Genomic DNA, 18,873 nt, shown 5'->3' on the forward strand with positions numbered 1-18,873 from the left:
ACATTCTGGAGTGCTGATTTAGTGTTTATAAATTTCGTCAGATGTTGTCATGGAAACAATCTACTTTTTTATCAATTTTGAGATACAGCTTTGCGGGGTACATCAATTTGGGTTGGAGGTTGGTTTCTCTTAGGGTTTGAAGTACTTTACTCCAAGCTCTCCTTGACTAGATCTTGTGTTGAGAAGTCTGCTGGGATTCTGATGGGCTTTCCTTTACAGGTGATTTGTTTCTTTTCTCTAACAGCTTTCACTATTTTGTGTTTGTGTTGAATTTCTGGAATCTTGATTATTATATACCTTGCTATATATATATATATATATATATATATATATATATATATATATTTGTCTTTTTCATTTTTATTGGTACCGGGGACCGAACTCACGACCGCCTGCTTGCAAGGCAGGTGCTTATGCTGCTGAGCTAAATCTCTAGCCCCTATAGATATTTTTTGACCGTGGCTAATTGGGAGTTCTGTATTCCTCACTGTAGTATCTGTATGTCAAATTGTTTTTCCCTGCCAGGGAGGTTTTTCTGCTATGACTTCTGTAAACAGCTTTTTTGTCATTTGTGCTATCTCCTGCTTTTTTATTGACCCCAATCACTCTTTTTTCCCCAATCGATCTTATGTTATTCTTCTCTGCATCATTTACCAGTTGCTGGGTTGAGTTTTTGTGATTCCTTGCTATTTTCCAGGAATCTTTCATGATTACTACCACAAGCCTGCACCTTTCTTTCTCCTGAAGTTCATGCTGTTTTACCAGACCTGCTGAGCCTGCAGTGGTTTGCACACCTTATGTGGGCCTAAACTCAGCTGGAAGCCACTCGATGGGGCCAGCAGTTGTTCTGAGCTCTGTGCTCAGTTCGCCCCTCTTCAAAACGGCTCCTGGCAACTGCCAGGCAGTGCATCCATGGCACCCACTACTCTGCTGCAGTCTCTCCATGGAGGCCTCCGTGTGTCTGCCGGCGTCTGAACTGTTCCTCCCATACACTGAGTCCAGACTCCAGGAAAGGCACTGCCTGCCACCTCCTTCTTGACTCTTCCCATGGGCTTCAGTGCTCGCCCCTGGGTCCAGGAGACCCACTTCCCTCCTTCTTCTCTTCCTCCAGTTGCTACAGTCCAGTGTCTGGGTACCAAACCTCAGGCAGGCTCTTTCTCTGCTGCTTACCACTTCGTTATCTTCCCAGAAGTCTTCCTCTTTTGAGACTGGGTCTTGCTAAGTAGCTAAGTTGGTCAGGTCAGATTCAAACTTGGAATCTGCTGCCTCAGCCTTCCAGAGTGCTGGGATTATGACATGTACCATCATCATTGCAGTGTGTAGAGGTTGGAGTCCATAATCAGCTGGCTCCAAGGCAGGGTGGCTTCACAGAGAAGAGCAATTCATGGTGAGCAGGAGGTGGCAGAAGCAACACGGGCTCTTTTTCCTTTTTTTTTTAAATGTAAGAGAAATACTATCAACCGCTACTGTCAGGTCAGCAGCCCTGCAAATGCCTCTATGAATGTAGGGCGTTACGGAGGCAGTCTGACTGCGCCCATACGTGTAAGGAGCAGGTATTTCCATATGCAACTTACTTCCTTTCAGAGGAAAATTTTATAGTAGCTTGGCAAAATACAAAGATTCTATTATTATGTGATAGTCTTTAATGATGTAAGAGCTTAATGATTTTATTGTCTAGATGTATTATAAATCCAAACAACTGGTCAATGAGAATAAAGTACTGTAAGAGTAAAGTTTAGAGAACCAGGTGAAACACAGAAGACTGTTTACAGTGCCTTACTAGCTTAGGTATGTAAGGGACTGGAAGAGAGGTTAGCTTTTGCCACAGAAGTTATGGGCAAGTCTTTGTTTTCTTTTTCCTCATGTTTTGTTGGTTAAACAAAATGCCTCACATACATTTTTTTCAATAGGTTAAACTTCAGGTCACATTTCAGATCACTTCTAAGATTTATCTTTTAATTATTAAGGCACTGAATGTAAAGCTTTTGGATTTTTAAAAATAGGGAACAGAGCCTGGCCTGATGGAGCATGCATCTAATCCCAGCTCCACGACAGCTTGACTGCATAGTAAGATCATGTCTCTAAAAAAAAGTAAAAAAACCTCCAAAAAGACGAACACAAGAAATATAAAACACCAAACAAAACAGAAATTAAACAAAAACCCAAGCCAAACAAAACAAACTAGACAGTAAATAATGTAGGAAGGCTACTACCATATAAGTTTCAAACAAAATTAAATTCTCTAATGACTTTGACGGTAATTACATTTAACATGCACAGAAACTGATTTGGGTGATGGATGTCATGTGTAACTATTTTAGCTCCTATCTAGATGTGCCCCCTGAAGTATCATGGCTTTCAGGTGGGGCTTTTGCCAGATGGCTGGATCAGGGCTGTGTGTACTGCATTAGCTCACTGCCAGGTGCAGCACAGTTCTGGGTATGGGTGTGGAACTACTGGTGAGGGAAGCCCCGCCCTGGATGTGGGAGGCAGCCAATGGGCTTATTATCCTGGATGGAACACAAGGGAAAGGAGGAGGGAGGCTTGCTGCTTCCTGTCTGCCCTGCCACGAACTGTTTCTCCTCTACTGCACCATCCTGCCTTGGAGCCAGCTGACTATGGACTGAAACCTCTACAAACTGTGAGCTAAAACAAACCTCTACTCCTTTCACTTGTGGATGTCAGGTATTTTATCTCAGCAACAAGAAAGTAACTAAGACAGTTACGTATCTAGTTTTATTTCTGTCCAGGAGGCTGGGTGCCAAAGATTGGACACGAGCCCAGGCACACACCATATAAACAGCAAGGGTACAGTCAACAGTGAGGCCAGTAATGGTCCAGTCACCTACTGGGTACTGAGTTCTTGGAGGTTGAGGACAGGACTGCATTCATCTAGGTGCCCCTGGTGGCACTTTGTTGGCAGCTAGTTGAACTCCATGAAAAACTGCTGAAATGGCCATTGCCATCTATCTCCTGTAACATTCACGCTCTCTACAGGCAAAAATCTACCCCTTTACACATCTACACTTTCCATCACCACTAGAAACTCAACGTATCTTTGCGGAAATAACGACAGAATTCACCTTTAGAAAATGCTCAGGATTCTCACATACTTGCCAATCCACTCCTCTAGTGAGGAAAAACTCTTTCACTTTTAAAAATTGTAACTTTTTATATATTTCAATCCTCAACCTCTTAGATCTACAGCCCATGAGCGTATATCCACATCCATATCTAACACCACTGCCATGGACTCTTCATTACACAGAAGAAAATGGTGCCAGGCATACAGGCGCATGCCTGTAGTCCCAGCACTCAGGAGACAGAGGCAGGAGAATCACCCTGTCTCAAAACCAAGCAAAACAAAAGAAAAATGGTTGCTCACCTTCTTTCAATGACTCTCCAGAGCTGGCGCCAAAAGTCCAAATTTCGCTCAAATGGAGTTAGTATCAACTTCTGTTCCTCTTCTAGTCTGGCTTTAGAATGAGAAGTTTGTATCTTTGCCAGATTATAAGAAGACAATTTTAAGCAGTATAAATGCCCAAATTCACCAAATTAGAAAGTAACTATACAAATACTCTAGAATTATTTTTATACACTGCCTACTGAGTCAAAATAACAATGAGTTATTCAGACCACACCCTGCCTTCAGCTCCCCATGGAAGTTCACTTCTCATACAGAAGCACACCTCTCTCTCAACTCCTACTGGAGGAATGGCAGAGCGCCTGACAGTCACAGGGGAAGGAGGAAGGAATGGACCGAATAACCAGCTCACTCCCTTGCAATGAAGACACACAGGCCAGCAGGTGTGGCACCTGCGTGTTGTACCAATGTGCACCTGTGAACAGAACACCACCATTCCCCTTGGCGCACTGAGGGCTCCCAGGGTAGACAGCAACGCAAGCTGCCAAGGTCCCCACCCAGGACTCAAGGTGAAGCCTCAGGCTGGACACTCACCGGACAAGCTTGCGTCTCCATTTTAGGAAGTTATCCTTCTCAGCCTGTTTGAGTTCTTCTGGGCTAGTATTTTTGTCCCAAATTGGTCTAAAATAATCAGAGGGGAAAAAATCCCAAGCGTAAGTTACCAAAATAACATGGGATTTAGGATATAATGACAGTAGAGAAAAAGCAGCTTAGCATCATCCCCGATGTCCCAGGGTCTAGATTCTGCTTTGCTCACCTTCTGGGGATGCTCAAGAACTGTCTGTTTTCTTCATGGAGCTTCTGAATTCTCTGGCTCTCCTCAAATGACAGCAGCCCAGTTCTGGTCTCAGGGTGTACAAACTTAATATTTAGCTTCTCTGTTTACAGAAAAGAAAAAGTACTATTATTTAAGAAGTGAAAACACAGAATGTTGGTCATCTTAATAAACTCGGGAAACTAACACTGAGGCTAAAACAGAACTTAAGCCTTCATTCACTTCCTCTAGAACTGAATAAATTATAAATTCGAAGTGGAGTTTTTTTTTTACCATGAAAAGAGAAAAATTCAGAAATCTTCACTAAAATTTCCAAGGACTCGCCATCTCGTTAAGTACCGACGTTACTAATCTCTCTTGGTCAATATATTCCCCGGAGCTGCAGGGCACAGTACCACCTATCGTCTCATTTTACACTGAAGAATAATTTTGAAGTCGGGCATGGTGGCACATGTCTGTAATCCCAGCACTTGGGAGGATGGCTGCAAGTTCGAGCGAGCTCAAGGCCAGGCTGAATTGCATAGTGAGACCCTGTCTCTCAAAGACCAGAAAAAAAAAATCGAAACCAAAGGAGGTGGTGAGGAGGAAAGACTTAGTGACCAGATTTGCCCCAGTTTGAACTGGAGAAGACTGAGGCAGAAGATTGCAGTTTGAGCCTAGCCTGGCAACTTAGTAATTTAGTAAGACTCTATGTCAAAATAAAACTAACAAGAGAGAGAGAAAGAGAAGCAAGTGTAGGCATGAACTAGACAGGGCTCTGCTCTAGGCTTTAGCCCCAGCAACTCCTACTTCACTCCGCTGCACCCCCAGGCACGGGGCCTCACTGGGAAAGCACGGGAGCAGCCACTGAGGATCCCGCTGCCTGCAGAGCTAAGGTCTCGGCCCCGTGCCTCTGTCCTTGGAGGTCTAAGACCACAGCCTGCGCCCTCCCCAGTCACACCGCCCAGCACCCTGTGGCCCTCATCTGGGTCACTGTCACCCAGCCTGTTCTCATCCACACTGCCCTCGACCAATAGCACCCTTTATAACTGCTTCCCCTTCTGGCGCTGACCTTCCACCTGGCATTCCCATGGCTCAGCCCACTTCTGGGAACACCTGGCCCCTTACTCTGCACCCCTGACCTCAGGCCCAGGCTGTCATCCACCCTGCAGCTTCCTTCACCCACCCTTGCACCAAACCATCAAACTCCTCACTCACTGCACACCCAACCGTCCATCTCTTCTCATGTCCCCAGAATGCTGTGGGATGCTGCAGGACAGGACAGTGAGCCTTGCCACTGTGAATGCAGCCACTGGCACTGCCCATAAGACACCCAAATCCACCCTGTTCTGGGCTCTCCCTGGTGTCCTGCAGGGAAGCCCCCACCCTCTCTAAAGAGCACTTGCCCCTTCGGTGGGGTGAGTGGGCTCCTGGGGCCACAGGCTCTCAGCTCTCAGTTATGTAACCATGACTAAGATGACGTTTACATTTTCATTCCTCTAGAGAACCTTTTACCCATTGGCAGCTCCTTCCTGTACCCGCATCCTCAGGTAACCCAAGCTGTTAGGTCTTCATAAATATGCTGACTCTTGGACTCTTCCTACAAATATATCCTTTTTTTTTGTAATGGGAATCTAACTCAGCACCTCGTGCAGCTAGGCAGGTGCTGTGCCACTGACCTACATCCTTGGCCCGCTCTGTGTTCTTATGTCTGTTCTCTTTACTGTTTCAAAGCTCATGCATGTTGCAGCATATACCAGAACTTCTGTCCTTTTAATAGCCACACACCGTCCCACTGTATAGATGTGCCTCTTCTTGTGTATGGCAAATAAAGTGGCCACAAATATTCACATACAAGACTTTTCATGGCCTTGTTTTTAATGACTGCGGTGCACACAGGAGTGGAACTGCTGGGTAGTCAGCAGGTCCACATCCAGCCTTCAGAGGAATTCCAGATGTCTTTGGAAGTTGCTGCTGACAATGTCTGAGTTCCCTTCTCTCCAAGCTCTTCCACTCTTCCCCTGCCTGACACCCTGGGGTTGACAGGGCCCCTTCCTGTGAAGCCTGGGGCTCCTGCTCGAATCTCTCTCTGCTCTTCGTCCCTTGCTACAAGTCTGGTTTACTCCACATCCCTCAATCTCCTGCCACTCTTTCTCCATTCTTCTGCTCCTTCTGCTGCAGTCAAGCTTGCATCTCTTGGTGATGAACAAGTTTCTTTCTTCCTTTCACTTATCAGTGATTTTTTTTAAAAACGAGAAATGTGATACAGCCACTACGAAACACTCTGGAATGTCCTCAAAATGTTAACAGAACTACGATGTGGAAGCAACCCCACTTCCAGGTGTACATGCAAAAGAAGTGAGCATGAAATCAGCATCTTGAAGAGATATTTGCATTGCAGCGTTACTCACAATGGCCAGAATATGGGATGCAATGTGCTATCGGGGATGAGTAAAGAATATGTGATAATCAGGCGGGCTAATCACAGCATTCAGGAGGCTGAGGCAGGAGGATCACTGAGAACTCGAAGCCAGCCCGAGCTACCTAGCAAGACCTTGTTTCAAAACAAAAGTCATTGACTTCCGGGAGAACATGGCGGACAGATAACAGCAACTACCGGAGGCTCTCTGAAAGACTCGGCTCAGAAGCCAGGAATGGTGCGGACTAAGGAGACATAAGTCGGTGGAGATATGCTCTGCTGACTCAGGAACGAACTGGGCTGAGAGAAGCCAACTTGGAATGCAGTCCTGGTGCTAAAACAGGAACAGAAAAGACTTGGTGTGGAGGCTGGAACCGCGCCATTGTAAGCCGCGATTTGGGTTTCCCGCCGCACGGCAGCTGGCTGCCTCTACAGTGGCTCGGCAGGGAGAGACGCGTGGAAGCTCTGAGAACGGCAATCTGCGAACGGCAGGGAGGTGTGCACTGACTTGTGGTGAGGTGAGTGAGAGAAGCTGACACTCTACCACAGTTTGACTCCAGCGGAGGACTTTCTGGGCCCGAGCAGTCCTGCGGGAGCAGGGCGCGGTGGCGACTCCAGTCACACATCCCCCTCTCGGGCGGGATTGGTGAAAAGTGCCTGGCCTGCGTGACGCTGCCGGCGGACCTGGTAGACTGTCCCAACCCAGATCCCAGAGCCTGACGGTGGCCGGGAGGGGAGACGCGTAGGCTGCCTGGTCCATAACTCCCTGGTGCGCAGCGGTGAGCGGGAACACCTAACTGGCGCAATTCAATCAGGCTGTGGCTGACTGGGAGAGAAGCTGGGCCTCTTATATAAGCTTGCATATATAAGGAACAGAGAAGAAGAGGCAGCATGGGAAGAGGCAGCAACAAGAAAGGCTCCTCGGCCCCCAATTCTGAGAAACAGGCAATAGCAGACACCACACCAATACACATAAGGCACCATATAGAGAGCCTCATAGACCAATTCAGGAATGAAGTTATCAATGACCTGAAGCTAGAAGTATGCAGAATAGTTAGAGAAATGCTAAGTACCACCCAAGAAAAAACAGGTGGTGGAATGGAAGAACAGAAAAAAAGGGGAGAATTGTTTGATGGAGAAAACAGAGAAAGCATAGAATACGTGAAGCAGGTTCAAAGGGACTACCAAGATACTAAGAAGTCTATAGAAGACTGGCATAACAGCTTGAAAGAAACTAAGGACAGACTATCTGAACTGGAGGGCAGACTTGTAATATGGGAGAATGAAATGAAAAACTTCTTAAAAATAACAAAGAAACAAACAGCAATAATACAAAGACAAGAAGATGATAAGAGGATCCATAACTTAAGGATTAAGAACATAAAAGAAGAAGTAGGGACACAAACAAGTGAACTACAAAAGCTACTCACAGAAATAATCCAGGAGAATTTTCCTAATTTAGCAAAAGGTAAAGATACTCAGATGTATGAGGCATACAGGACCCCAGCTACTTACAACCCAAACAGAGCAACACCCAGGCATATAATAATAAAAATTCCAGAAATTCAATACAAGAACAGAATATTAAAAGCTGTAAGAGACAAGAAACAGACCACTTACAAGGGAACACCCATCAGAATTACAGCAGATTTCTCTGCACAAACCATCAAATCACGAAGAGCGTGGGGGGAAATAATTCAAGCATTGAAAGATAATAATCTCCAGCCAAGATTGAGATATCCTGCACAACTGTCCCTGGAAATTGATGGAAAAACAAGGTGCTTCCAGGATAAAGAGGAACTGGGGGAATTTGCAACCACCAATTCAACTCTACAGAGAGTATTGCAGGATATTCTAAAAAAAGAAAAATACAAAGAATCCAGAAATAATGGCAGAGAGGCCACAATGAATGGAGCAGAGAACAAAATGAAGAAGACAAACTGACAGCTACGGACAGAAAAAGAGCTTAACAGAAATGAGGCAGAGAAGATTGGATGATAGGAACAGCTATTTTGGAGAAAATGACATCTTAATAAGTAATACAGATTTAGTATCATCTTGTTTTGAAGTCTCATCTAGCTTTTGTCCTTCTGTCTCCAATGATCTAAATAGGCTGTATCTTATTGGATTTTATTATGTATGATAGTATAAGCAAAAACCTGTTAAAGACAAGGAGATTATACAGAAACCATTGTTCATTTTGTTAGTCGATTCTAAATACTCTGTAATGCTGTCATTCTCTCGAATGGTTTTACATTGTTTTGATATACTTAATGCTACAGTATACGAAGTTGTACTCAAGGATTTCAAAGAAAGAAACAATATGGTAACTACTTTTAGGTTAGGATTATCTGGTGGTGAAACACTATTCTGCTTAAATGGTTATGTTTTGATCTGCGCTGTTTCGTTGTTATGCCCTCTTTTATCTCAATCTCCACTCCATTATTTACTTTTTTATCTTTATCCTTTTAATTAAAGGAAAAAAAATAGCAGGATATATTATAGTAACCCACTTTGACTTTTCATTACCTTGATTTAAAGCCCTGTATTTCTCTCACCATCTGGTTTTTAACTGATGTTCCCCTATTCTGTTTTGCTGGATAGTATCAGGTTCGAAAGTTTAGGCATCAGCTGTGAAGATAATGAGATTCATTATGACGCCCATTCTTGTTGACTTTTATCTACTTTTGAAGACCTACAATGTCTCCAATGTTTTGGTTTTGTCGGTTTTATTCTTTACTGTTTTGTTCAATTGTATTTTAACTAATGATACAGGCAATTCTATTAGAGATAGCGGGAGGCATTATGGTAACCATTGTTGATCACCTTGTATTATGTTTTTACATTATCTATTATGTCCACCCTTTTGACTTGACCGATTCTGTTCTGTTATGTCACATTTGGTTTTACTCTCTTCCAAAAAAGTAATAAGAACCGTGGGAGCAATGAAACCCAAAATGTGTAATAGTCATGGTACAAAAGAGAGGAAAAGAAAGTGCTCCAAACTATATAACTGCAGGTATATTTAAGTGTATAAGATAGAAAATGATATCACAGAGTTTTATTGGATCAATGAACAGAACTGTTTGCAGTATCATTGATGGAATGTCCACTTTACAAGCTTTAATTTTGTGACTTGAACAATTATTTCTAAGATGACAATATGTAATCCATTAACTAGTGATTTCCTACTGTTCATTTTTTTCTGTAAATCTGTATAACTTCTACCCTTTCCCTGCTTTTTTTTTCTTTTCTCCTTAAATAAAATTAAAAAAAAAAAAAAAAAGTCATCTAGGGATGAACTCAAGTATACAAGCAGTTATCTGAAGGTTCTATGCAAATATTTTGTCATTATATGAAAGCTGAGCTATAGATTTTGGGGTTCATACGGGGCTATGCGGCCAAGTCCCACAGATATGGAGGGACAGCTGTGTATGTACACAGAAAAATATTAAAGGAGAAGACAACTATGACGATGTGACCAGCTGGGCACACGGGAGGGCATTCTGCTGAGTAAAACAAGCCAGCACAAAGAGTGGTCTCAGAAATATGTGGGACATGAAAAGCTGAACTCACAGAAGCAGAGAGAGAATGGTAGTTATCAGAAGCACAGGTGCAGGCAGCAGGAGGATGCTGGTCAACTGAAGTTTCACGCAGGCAGGGTAAGTTCTGGAGAGCTAAGGATGGCTGCTCTAATTACAACCGCTGGATTGAACACTAAGAGTTTGCTAAGAGAGCAGGTTTTTTGCTTGCTTGTCTTTTGTACAGGGCTGGGTATCAAACCCAGGGCTAGGCAAGTGCTCTACCTCTGGGCTACATCCTCAGTCTTAGAGGAGGCGACTCTAGATATCTCGCTGCACACACAATACTGTATGAGGTGATGGAGCTGCTAATTAGTTCGATCGTGGTGATCACTCCACAGCACATACCAACAACAAAACATCATGTGTACACTACAACTATAGAAAGCTAGGGGCGGGGACAGACAAAAAACCCCCGAAGAAAGTAAAATCTCTGTAGGCACTCTCCCTTGACTTTATTCTCTTTGGGACCCATCTGGTCCCTTTCTCAGTGCGTGCTCATCACAGCTGGTCTCCCTGCACCAGCAACGCCCCGCCTCTTTCACTGCTGGTTTACTCCTGGCCGCTATGTACGTCCCTTCTCCTTCCATCATCTTGTAGTGTAGCTCTCAGCCTGGGTGCTGGGGTGTAGCTCAGAGGTGCGCGTGCCCAGTACACAGGAAGCCCTGGGTTCCTTTGCTGGTGCTGAAAAATGAAGACTCAGGCCTGGGCAAGGATTTTGGGGCTGGCCTCCATCTTCTTTCAGACGGAAAGGGCTCCTGAGCCTGTCTTTAATGACCACATTGTTTTCCAAAGACCTCACAGCACGCAAAACAAAATTTTACAGAAACAGCTAAAATTAAACATCATACTATTAGTGGCTAACGTGACAGCTGAGTATTCATAAAAGTACTTTGGACAAAATCAGTAAATGATGTGCTATAAAGGAGTGGAAATAATGGTTTACAATACCATCTTTCTAAGAGCTTAGGCCACATTAAGGAGAAAGATTTATATGATCTGAAGAGAAACCAGAGTATTAGGCCACATTAAAAAAATACACAGGGCTGGGGATTTAGCTCAGTGGCTTAAGTGCCTGCCTGGCAAGCACAAGGTCACGAGTTCCATCCCCAGTACCAAAAAAAAAAAAAAAAAAAAAAAAAAAAAAAAAAAAAAAAAACCATTCACAAAAAGAAAAGCACTAAAATTATATGTACAGATGTTGATTGGTGTTTTAAAAATATAGTCATAGCTGGGCATGATGGTGAATGCTTGTAATTCCAGTCCCAGGAAGGCTGAGGTAGGAAGAACTATAGATTCTCAGGCCAGCCTAAGCTACATAGCAAGACCCTGTCTCAAAACAGAATATATAGACATAGATAAAGATAAATCCAAATTTCCAACAGAAGCAAAGATAAGACCTTTCTTTTAATAATAAAGCCATACTAAAGACTTTCTGGAAAATGTTGGTACTACATTTCTTGACCTGGATAGGAAGTATAACTGAGGGTGTTCTCCACAGCTGACTAAAACCCTGCGGCATATGCAGCTCACTCTCCCGGACTTCCACACACTGCTCCTGGGCGACCCTCCTTTGAGGCACAGGGAGGCCTCAAAGGAGGGTCACCCTTAGCAGGGTCCTTGAGCACTTCCAAATATCTACATCTTGGCAGCAAGTGGTGAACTGAGTCGTGTCACACACCAGCACCAAGCGACTTACCAGCTACGAACTCTGTTCCTGCGAGTTCTGCGGTTGCCAGAAAGTCATCGAGGGAGCTCTGCTCAGTCACCGACTGCAGATTGAGGCGGCCCCAGTCATATCCGTCGTTCAGTTCACTGGTGTGCAACTAGGAAGCAAAAGCGTCAGAGGAAAGCTGCTGTCTTCTGCTGCGGCAGCCCAGGAAACTGATCGCTTTTGCAAATCTTCAGAATCTCACAGCAATAATTTGCATTTAAATGAGCACTTTCTCACTTTGGGAGAGAGGCTTTCCTTTCACCATTTAGTTCCCCAAATCTTTTGAAGTTCATTTTCTTGTATCTCCGTTTCATGATTAGGAAACTGAGGCTTAAACAGGTACTCTAACTTGCCTAGAGTTGCAAACTAAGCGACAGTGAGAGAACTTGAACAATCTTGACTTTCTCAGCCAGGTAAGTCAAAATGTTTTTGACAGAGCTCCACACTAAGAAATGTATTTTATATAAACGACCCAAAAGTACATGAGACACACAGTGATCCAAGTGGGAACGTACCGGCCAATATAGTAAAATGTAAACAAAAGGATCTCGAAACAAGTTGCCTATGTAACACCGTAGTATCTTCTATCTAACTACTCAAGATACAACCTAGAGTTTGACAAACGCCATTCTAAGTTATATATTTATCACGAAGTTTTCTTTTCTCAAAAACTTCCGAGAGCTCTTAAGACTTCTAGGGCAAAAGACAAACATTCAGGGGATTTTGGCATTTGTGACGCTTCATATTTTCACCCTCGCCTCACCATCACACCAGTCCTGCTTTCAAACCTCTACCTCTGTGCCCCGCGCCTCGCTAGGATCCGCTGCCCAGCCAGGAGGAAACTCCTACACATTGCAAAACGCCTCACTTAAGGAAAATTTCTGTGACTTTTGACCTCACATTTTATGGCACTAGGAGTCTTGAAATAAGAAAAATAACAAGGTCCGTCTCACCCAGGAGTCGGTGTGACGGTGTCTACGGCTCCGCTGTGTCTGGTGGCGGATAAGGGTCCGGCCCAGCGACCCACTACCCTGCACCTTCCTCCGGCCCATAGCATCCCCGGTGTGGTCCAACTCCTAGTTCCTCCACGCGTGCAGCTTCCGGCATTCACGGAGCTACTACAGGAAGTGACGTAAACCAAACCCAAGTGGTTTAGACCTGGGGGGTGATAGTGGAAAAAGGAAAAGACATTCTCCAGAATGCTCTCTGTATACTTCGAGCTTGCAGGTATCATAGGAAAATGTAAAAATAATTCTTTGAACTTTACTGTAGCTATCCCTATGAATGTCTTAATTTGATAGAATGATTGAGTTAGAAGGATGGTACATCCCAGATTTGTTCTTCAGTCTCTAGTGTCCGTCAGGAAACTAGGACAACTAGACTATCTGGCCGTCCACATTTTCGATTGTAGCCCCGCCTTTCCACTTTTTTGTCCAATGCGGTGTCTTTCTGGCGGGAGGTGGGCAGAACTTCCGGAAGGGCTGTTGCCCCACCTCCTCTCCCACTCCTCCCCCCGACCGGGAAAGCTCACGTCCGGGTTCAAAGTAGGGTTTGCGTCGGGGTACACCCAGCGACTGAATTTCATTTTGTTTACCCCTTCAACAGCTGTAAACTGGGGAGGGAAGTGCCCCCTTAATGGGAGTTCCGAATGGAAAATTGAATTGTTATTTCGAGGGCGTGGCAAGTTGTAAGGAAAGCCAACAGGGTCTGACTTCTGACTTATTTCAAATAAAAATGTTTGTAAATTCCAGCTAATAGTGCATCAGTCTGCTGCAATTAAAAGGAGCAGCTGGTCATAGTGGCACACGTCTGTAATGCCAGCACTCGTGAAGCTGAGGCGGGAGGATCCCAGTGAATTTGATGCCAGCCAGGGTTATATAGTAAGTTCAAGAGTAACCTGGACTACACTGTAAGACTCTGTTTCAAAAAACTGGGGTGAACAAAAAGGGGAAACAGCAAGCTGGCCTATTAGAGAACTGGGCTTTTTTCTCACCTTATTAACAGGGTTCCGTATGTCAGGTGAGAAGTGCGATTAGGTCATGGGTGTGCCGGGAAAACAGTCACAATCCGGAGGACTGCCCCTCTGTTGTGATCTCAGAGAAGGAAGCAGTTTGCCTAAGTCGTAGCTCCAAGTTTATTCAGAGTCAGAATTCAATCTGCCCTGTTGCTAACCTGATATCCCTGAGGATTCTGGGAAAGATTGTTAGCATTAATTTTATTTATTTATTTATTTATTTGAGAGGATCTCGCTCTGTAGTTTAGGCTTATCTTAAACTCAGTTTGTAGCCAAGGCAGGCCTCGAACTCGCAGCAATCCTGCCTCAGCTTCTGGAGTGCTAGGATCACAGGCATGTTCTATTATGCCCGGGTTGTTATCATCAATTTTAGAAGTTAAAGAAAGGCTTGTGTTAACTGGCTTGATTTAGCTCTTGCGCACATTTAACATTGAAACAACCCGTACATGATGCATGTATATAATTTTTGTCTGCTAAAACTAATGAAAAAGGATCAAGAAGCTAACTAATGCCTTCCTGTGAAGTAAGCACCGCCATATGGATGGGAAGAGCTCCAGCTAGAAGAGAAATCATGCTTTCATGTGAGGCAACCAGTGCACAGGCCGAAAAAACCAATAGAGCATTCCCCACCCCCTGCCTGTGTGCTGCATCGCATGGGGGCTCTTGCCTAACGAGTGAACTCTGGGCAACTCCCAGTGCTGCCGATAAGCTCTGTGGTGGCTGGCAGGGCTACTGGAAGACAGGGCTCACAAGCCAGCGAAGGACGTACTGGAGCCTGCATCCTGCATGATCTCTCCCATTTCCTAGCCCACGAGCCGTGTCTAAAAACTCTGAACAAGCCACATGTGGGGTCACACGCCTGTCATCTCAGCCCTTGGGACCTCAGGAGGCTGAGGCAGAAGGATTGCCAAGAGTTCCAGGCCATCCTGGGTTACATAGTGAGTTTCGAGACCAGACTGAGTTACATAGTGAAACCCTGTTTGAAACAAACGAGCAATAAATAAATACAATCTCTAGAACCGTATTGCAAAGACACATGGAATAGGACCAGTAATAGCTTCTGGCATTCTCTCCAGAGCTGAGTGGTGAGAGACCATGCCGATACAAGGTAAGGTCTACAGTTCAATACCTGCAGATGACCTGGAGAACCCTGTTGCCACACAGATCTCAGTCAGTAACTCGAGGCTTTCACCCTAGTTTCCTTTCCCAGATTTCAACACTTGCAGGGGTCATGAGGAAGCTAACACTTTGAATTGCTGCTCTCATTTCTCTAAGTATTTTCAAAAAATCAAGGAAACCAAAGTGATAATGTAATCAAGACTCATGGGGGAATCAATCGGACATTGACACTTAGCAAACCGGCCTGGCTGGCAAATAAGCAGAGTGCTGATTATTCTGATACTCCCCAAGCCACGACTCAAAGAACTGAGTTTTGGGTTTTTTCTTAATCTGGTGAATTGGGTTAATAATGATTGTCCTAATTCCTATTCTGCAGACAGAGGAAAGGAGATAATACTGCAAGATCATTGCTCAGGAGTTAGTGTGAATACCAAGTTTTTTTTTATTAAAAAAATTTCTTTTGAGACAGGGTTTATTTATTCAGGCTGGCCTTTAGTTCAGTAGCCCAGGCTGCCCTCACATTTGTGATGACCCTCCTGGCTCAGCTTCCTGAGTACTAGGACTATAGGCACGCACCACCACACCCAGCTCACGAGGGGACTCATTTGGTATATTTTCTTCATCACCTGAACAAGGCAAGTGAGAACCCAGCAAGGTGGGCAGAGAGGAAAGCAACCACTGGTGAGACAAGGTCGTGGGACCCAGACCTAGAGGGGTGAAGTCACCCGAGGAAGGAGTGGTGATCGTGGGGCTGGGGAGTGGAGGCCGACACTGGCTGGTGCCCAAGTGGGGGCCTGCGGAGATGAATCAGCTCAGGTCCCTGCAGAAGTGATGCCACCATGCTTCAGGGAACAGCACAGCCCAGCCGAACCCCAGCCACCGTGTCGCACCCAGGAGATGGACACCTCCCAGGCTGGCATCTACAGGACTGGTCCGATTCTTCTGTGCCTCTTAGTGCTGGTCCCGTTATCACAGACGACTGCTTTAGGGAGAGAGATTCGAGGTGGCAAACAGGGCTGGGCCCTCGAGGGAGTCAGTGCAGGAATGAGAACGCGACAAGAAAGTGCCTGGAGGTGCATCCGAGTGAAATTAAAGCCAAAGGCCAAGAGATTTGAGGTCATTGGTGCCACTCTTTTGAAATTTCCCATATAAATAAATCATTATCTGAGTAGGGGTGGACATCCCCTCCTACCCACTGAGAATATTAAGACTAAGATTAGAGACAAGAAAAAGCCCATTGATTGTCAATGAAGGTTAACGATGTCATCTGTATGTTCGTGCTACTAATAGATTGGTATCAGCCAAGAGGCTGCATTTGTGATCTATCTTTGTTTCTCTGAGACAGGATCTTGCCATATAGTTCAGGATGGCCCACAACTCACTATGTAGCTCAGCTTGGCTGGAGATCCTCCTGCCTCAGCCTCCTGAGTGCTGGAATTACAAGTGTGTACCACATGTATGGTTTATACTTGATTGTCATTTTGACCCACGTAGTACTCACTTCATGATTTTGCTGTAAAACCTTCTCAGAGCACAGGCTCACTGGCAGCCCACTGAGGACCCCTCCTGTGTCTCAGGAGCTATTCCTACTCCCCATTCCTGTCCCCTGGTCAGTTTTCCTATTCTTACCCTCTACTGCACCTCAGCATTCATTCTTCGATTTCTAGAATCACACATTCTGCGTGTCCGCTGTCCAGCAGGTCTGGAGTTACATTTTACCACCCTATCACTGTCAGGGAGGCCAGGATTCTCTGAACATTGGAGCCCTGGAGGAGCAGCATTAATCTGGGGTTTGGACACCTTGTATGTATCCAGCTCCTCATTCCCAGTGTTGCCTGATGCTTGCTTTACCTCCCAACAGACAGCTATAAGCCCTGAAGCCCACAGCTGGGCAAAGCTTGGAGGGGCTTTCTGCAAGCCCACTCTACACAGCTGACTGGAGCAAAGAGAGGGAGCGGTCGGCCGGTTTCTGTTGTTTTTCATTTCACTCCTTGGCCAAGAATGTGTCAAATGGCAGAAAAAAGATTCCAAGGCAGACTGGCAGACCTGTCCCCCTATTTTTTTGTTCTCTACAGCGCCCCCTTCTGCAAGGACATTAAGGCACTTTGTATGAGACAAGTTCTGAAAACAAGTCTGGGCAATCCTGCAGCATCCTTGAATCAGCAGGGAAACTCTCTTCAGTTTATCGTCCATCCTCACTTTATCTTGGTTGCCTGGTGTGGTGGTGCATGCCTGTAATCCGAACACTCAGGAGGCTGAGGCAGGAGGATCATTATGAGTTTGAGATCAGCTTGGGTTACATAGTGAGTTCCTCTGTACTGCTTTGTGACATAGTGTAACTCACTATGTACTGCTTTGTGACTCACTATGGACTGCTTTGTGAGACCCTGTCTCAAAAACAATTCAAAACAAAAAACAAACAAAAAAACCCAATTCAAAACAAAATAAAACAAAGCAATGCACTGTTGGTTTGATTTGGAAATGGGTGGATTCACACATGAACAAGAGTCAGTAATTGCGGAGATATTTCTTTGGTGGTCATTACTAATGACCAAGTTACTGCAAAGTGAACACAGACTGTCTGCTTGTGCAAATTGTGTGTGTATGGCAACGTGTAAAAGGCCTCTTGTTCTGGCGACACAGGCTCCATGATCCTAGTGTGCTGTGTTTTTTACTCACAAATTTCTCACCTCTTGCATGTGGACCTCCAGGGCCTGTCATTCACAGGTGCCTCTGAATCAGCTCTTTCCTTCACAGCAGTCAGCCAAGGAGGGGTGCTTTATCTTTGCACTTTTAGCTCTAGAACTTGAGGTTCCGTAAAGTGAAGCAAAGTGAGCCACAGTAAAGGGAGCTGGGAGCAGGGTTCACAGTCACCAGTTCTGAAACCTGCAGAGAGGAAGTGCCAGGCTTATCCTGTCCAGCCATCTGTTTACTCCACACATTCATTCATTCAGCTCTGGCGACTTGGCATCGGCACGACTCCCTGGCTGATGAATGTCCATTTCAGTGGCCATCAGCAGGGGTTATGACTCAAGTCAGCACCGACACCCTGCACTGCACTGCTGGGCTGTCCTCCTCTCCCACGGGCACCCTCTGTCTCTGAATGTGAGTCCCCTGAGACCGCTCTACATCAATAAGCACTGGCTCTTTAGCCACGTGGGGGCGGGATCAGGACCCAGTCCTCCTAGGCAAAGGCGATGGAGGTGTGGCTGGCCTGAGGACGCTGAGGGTCGCAAGGACCACCGCCACTTATGGGAAGCAGTGTCATTTGGACAGGGGAGGAGACAGTTCCAAGTGGACACAAGGCAAGCAGAACCAGGACACGGCAGAAATCACAGTTGCAACTTACGCGGCGCTGGCTGGACAGGAGCTTGGTCCCAGGGTGGACTGTGTGGCTTTGGAAGACGGCGATCCCCACAAGGAGGAGCTCGAGCAAAGCTGTGACCGCCTGGGGGTTCTACAGCGGGTAGATGACCACCCAAATGCGTGGCAGACCCCACTAACCCTGGTGGGCCCCCTCTTCATGCTGCCCTGTTTTCTCCCCGGTATCTGAGGTGACAGGGGGCCAGCAGCTCTGGAGTCCTCTTTCCTGAGTGTCTTTATGAGGTATGATAAAAAATACAGTGAATTCTGCTGCAGAAAGTCAGCTGATAAACACTCCTCATCCACCTTACTCACCGGATCTGGTGCCATGTGCCCACCGACTCTTCCCCAAAAAGTCAACACGATTGAAAAAAGTCAATATTTTGAGTGGATTCAGAACATCAAGGTAGCCATAATGGTGCAAGGAAAGACCCTCAGGAAAGAGGAGGCCAGAGCTGCTTCAGAAAGTGTCAAGAATGCGGGAT

At 45.4% G+C, this 18,873-nt stretch overlaps 1 protein-coding gene across 4 annotated transcripts in view; it reads right to left on the reverse strand.

Moving 5' to 3' along the window:
- The window catches only part of Lsg1 (large 60S subunit nuclear export GTPase 1), a 31,256-nt gene extending 18,218 nt beyond the window's left edge, over nt 1-13,038 (reverse strand). For all 4 annotated transcript variants that reach the window (XM_063224286.1, XM_063224285.1, XM_063224284.1 and 1 more), the window contains exons 1-5: nt 12,846-13,038; nt 11,878-12,004; nt 4,182-4,302; nt 3,959-4,045; nt 3,386-3,472 (exon numbers count right to left, since the gene is read on the reverse strand). In XM_063224286.1, the coding sequence (XP_063080356.1) occupies nt 3,386-3,472; nt 3,959-4,045; nt 4,182-4,302; nt 11,878-12,004; nt 12,846-12,944 (521 nt within the window). In that variant the 5' untranslated portion in view covers nt 12,945-13,038. The remainder of the gene's footprint in view (nt 1-3,385; nt 3,473-3,958; nt 4,046-4,181; nt 4,303-11,877; nt 12,005-12,845) is intronic.
- Nucleotides 13,039-18,873: the final 5,835 nt, after the last annotated feature.

Source organism: Cavia porcellus, unplaced genomic scaffold (genome assembly GCF_034190915.1).
Source record: "Cavia porcellus strain 051 isolate PalLab524CR breed Dunkin Hartley unplaced genomic scaffold, mCavPor4.1 scaffold_14, whole genome shotgun sequence".
NCBI lineage: Eukaryota > Metazoa > Chordata > Mammalia > Rodentia > Caviidae > Cavia > Cavia porcellus.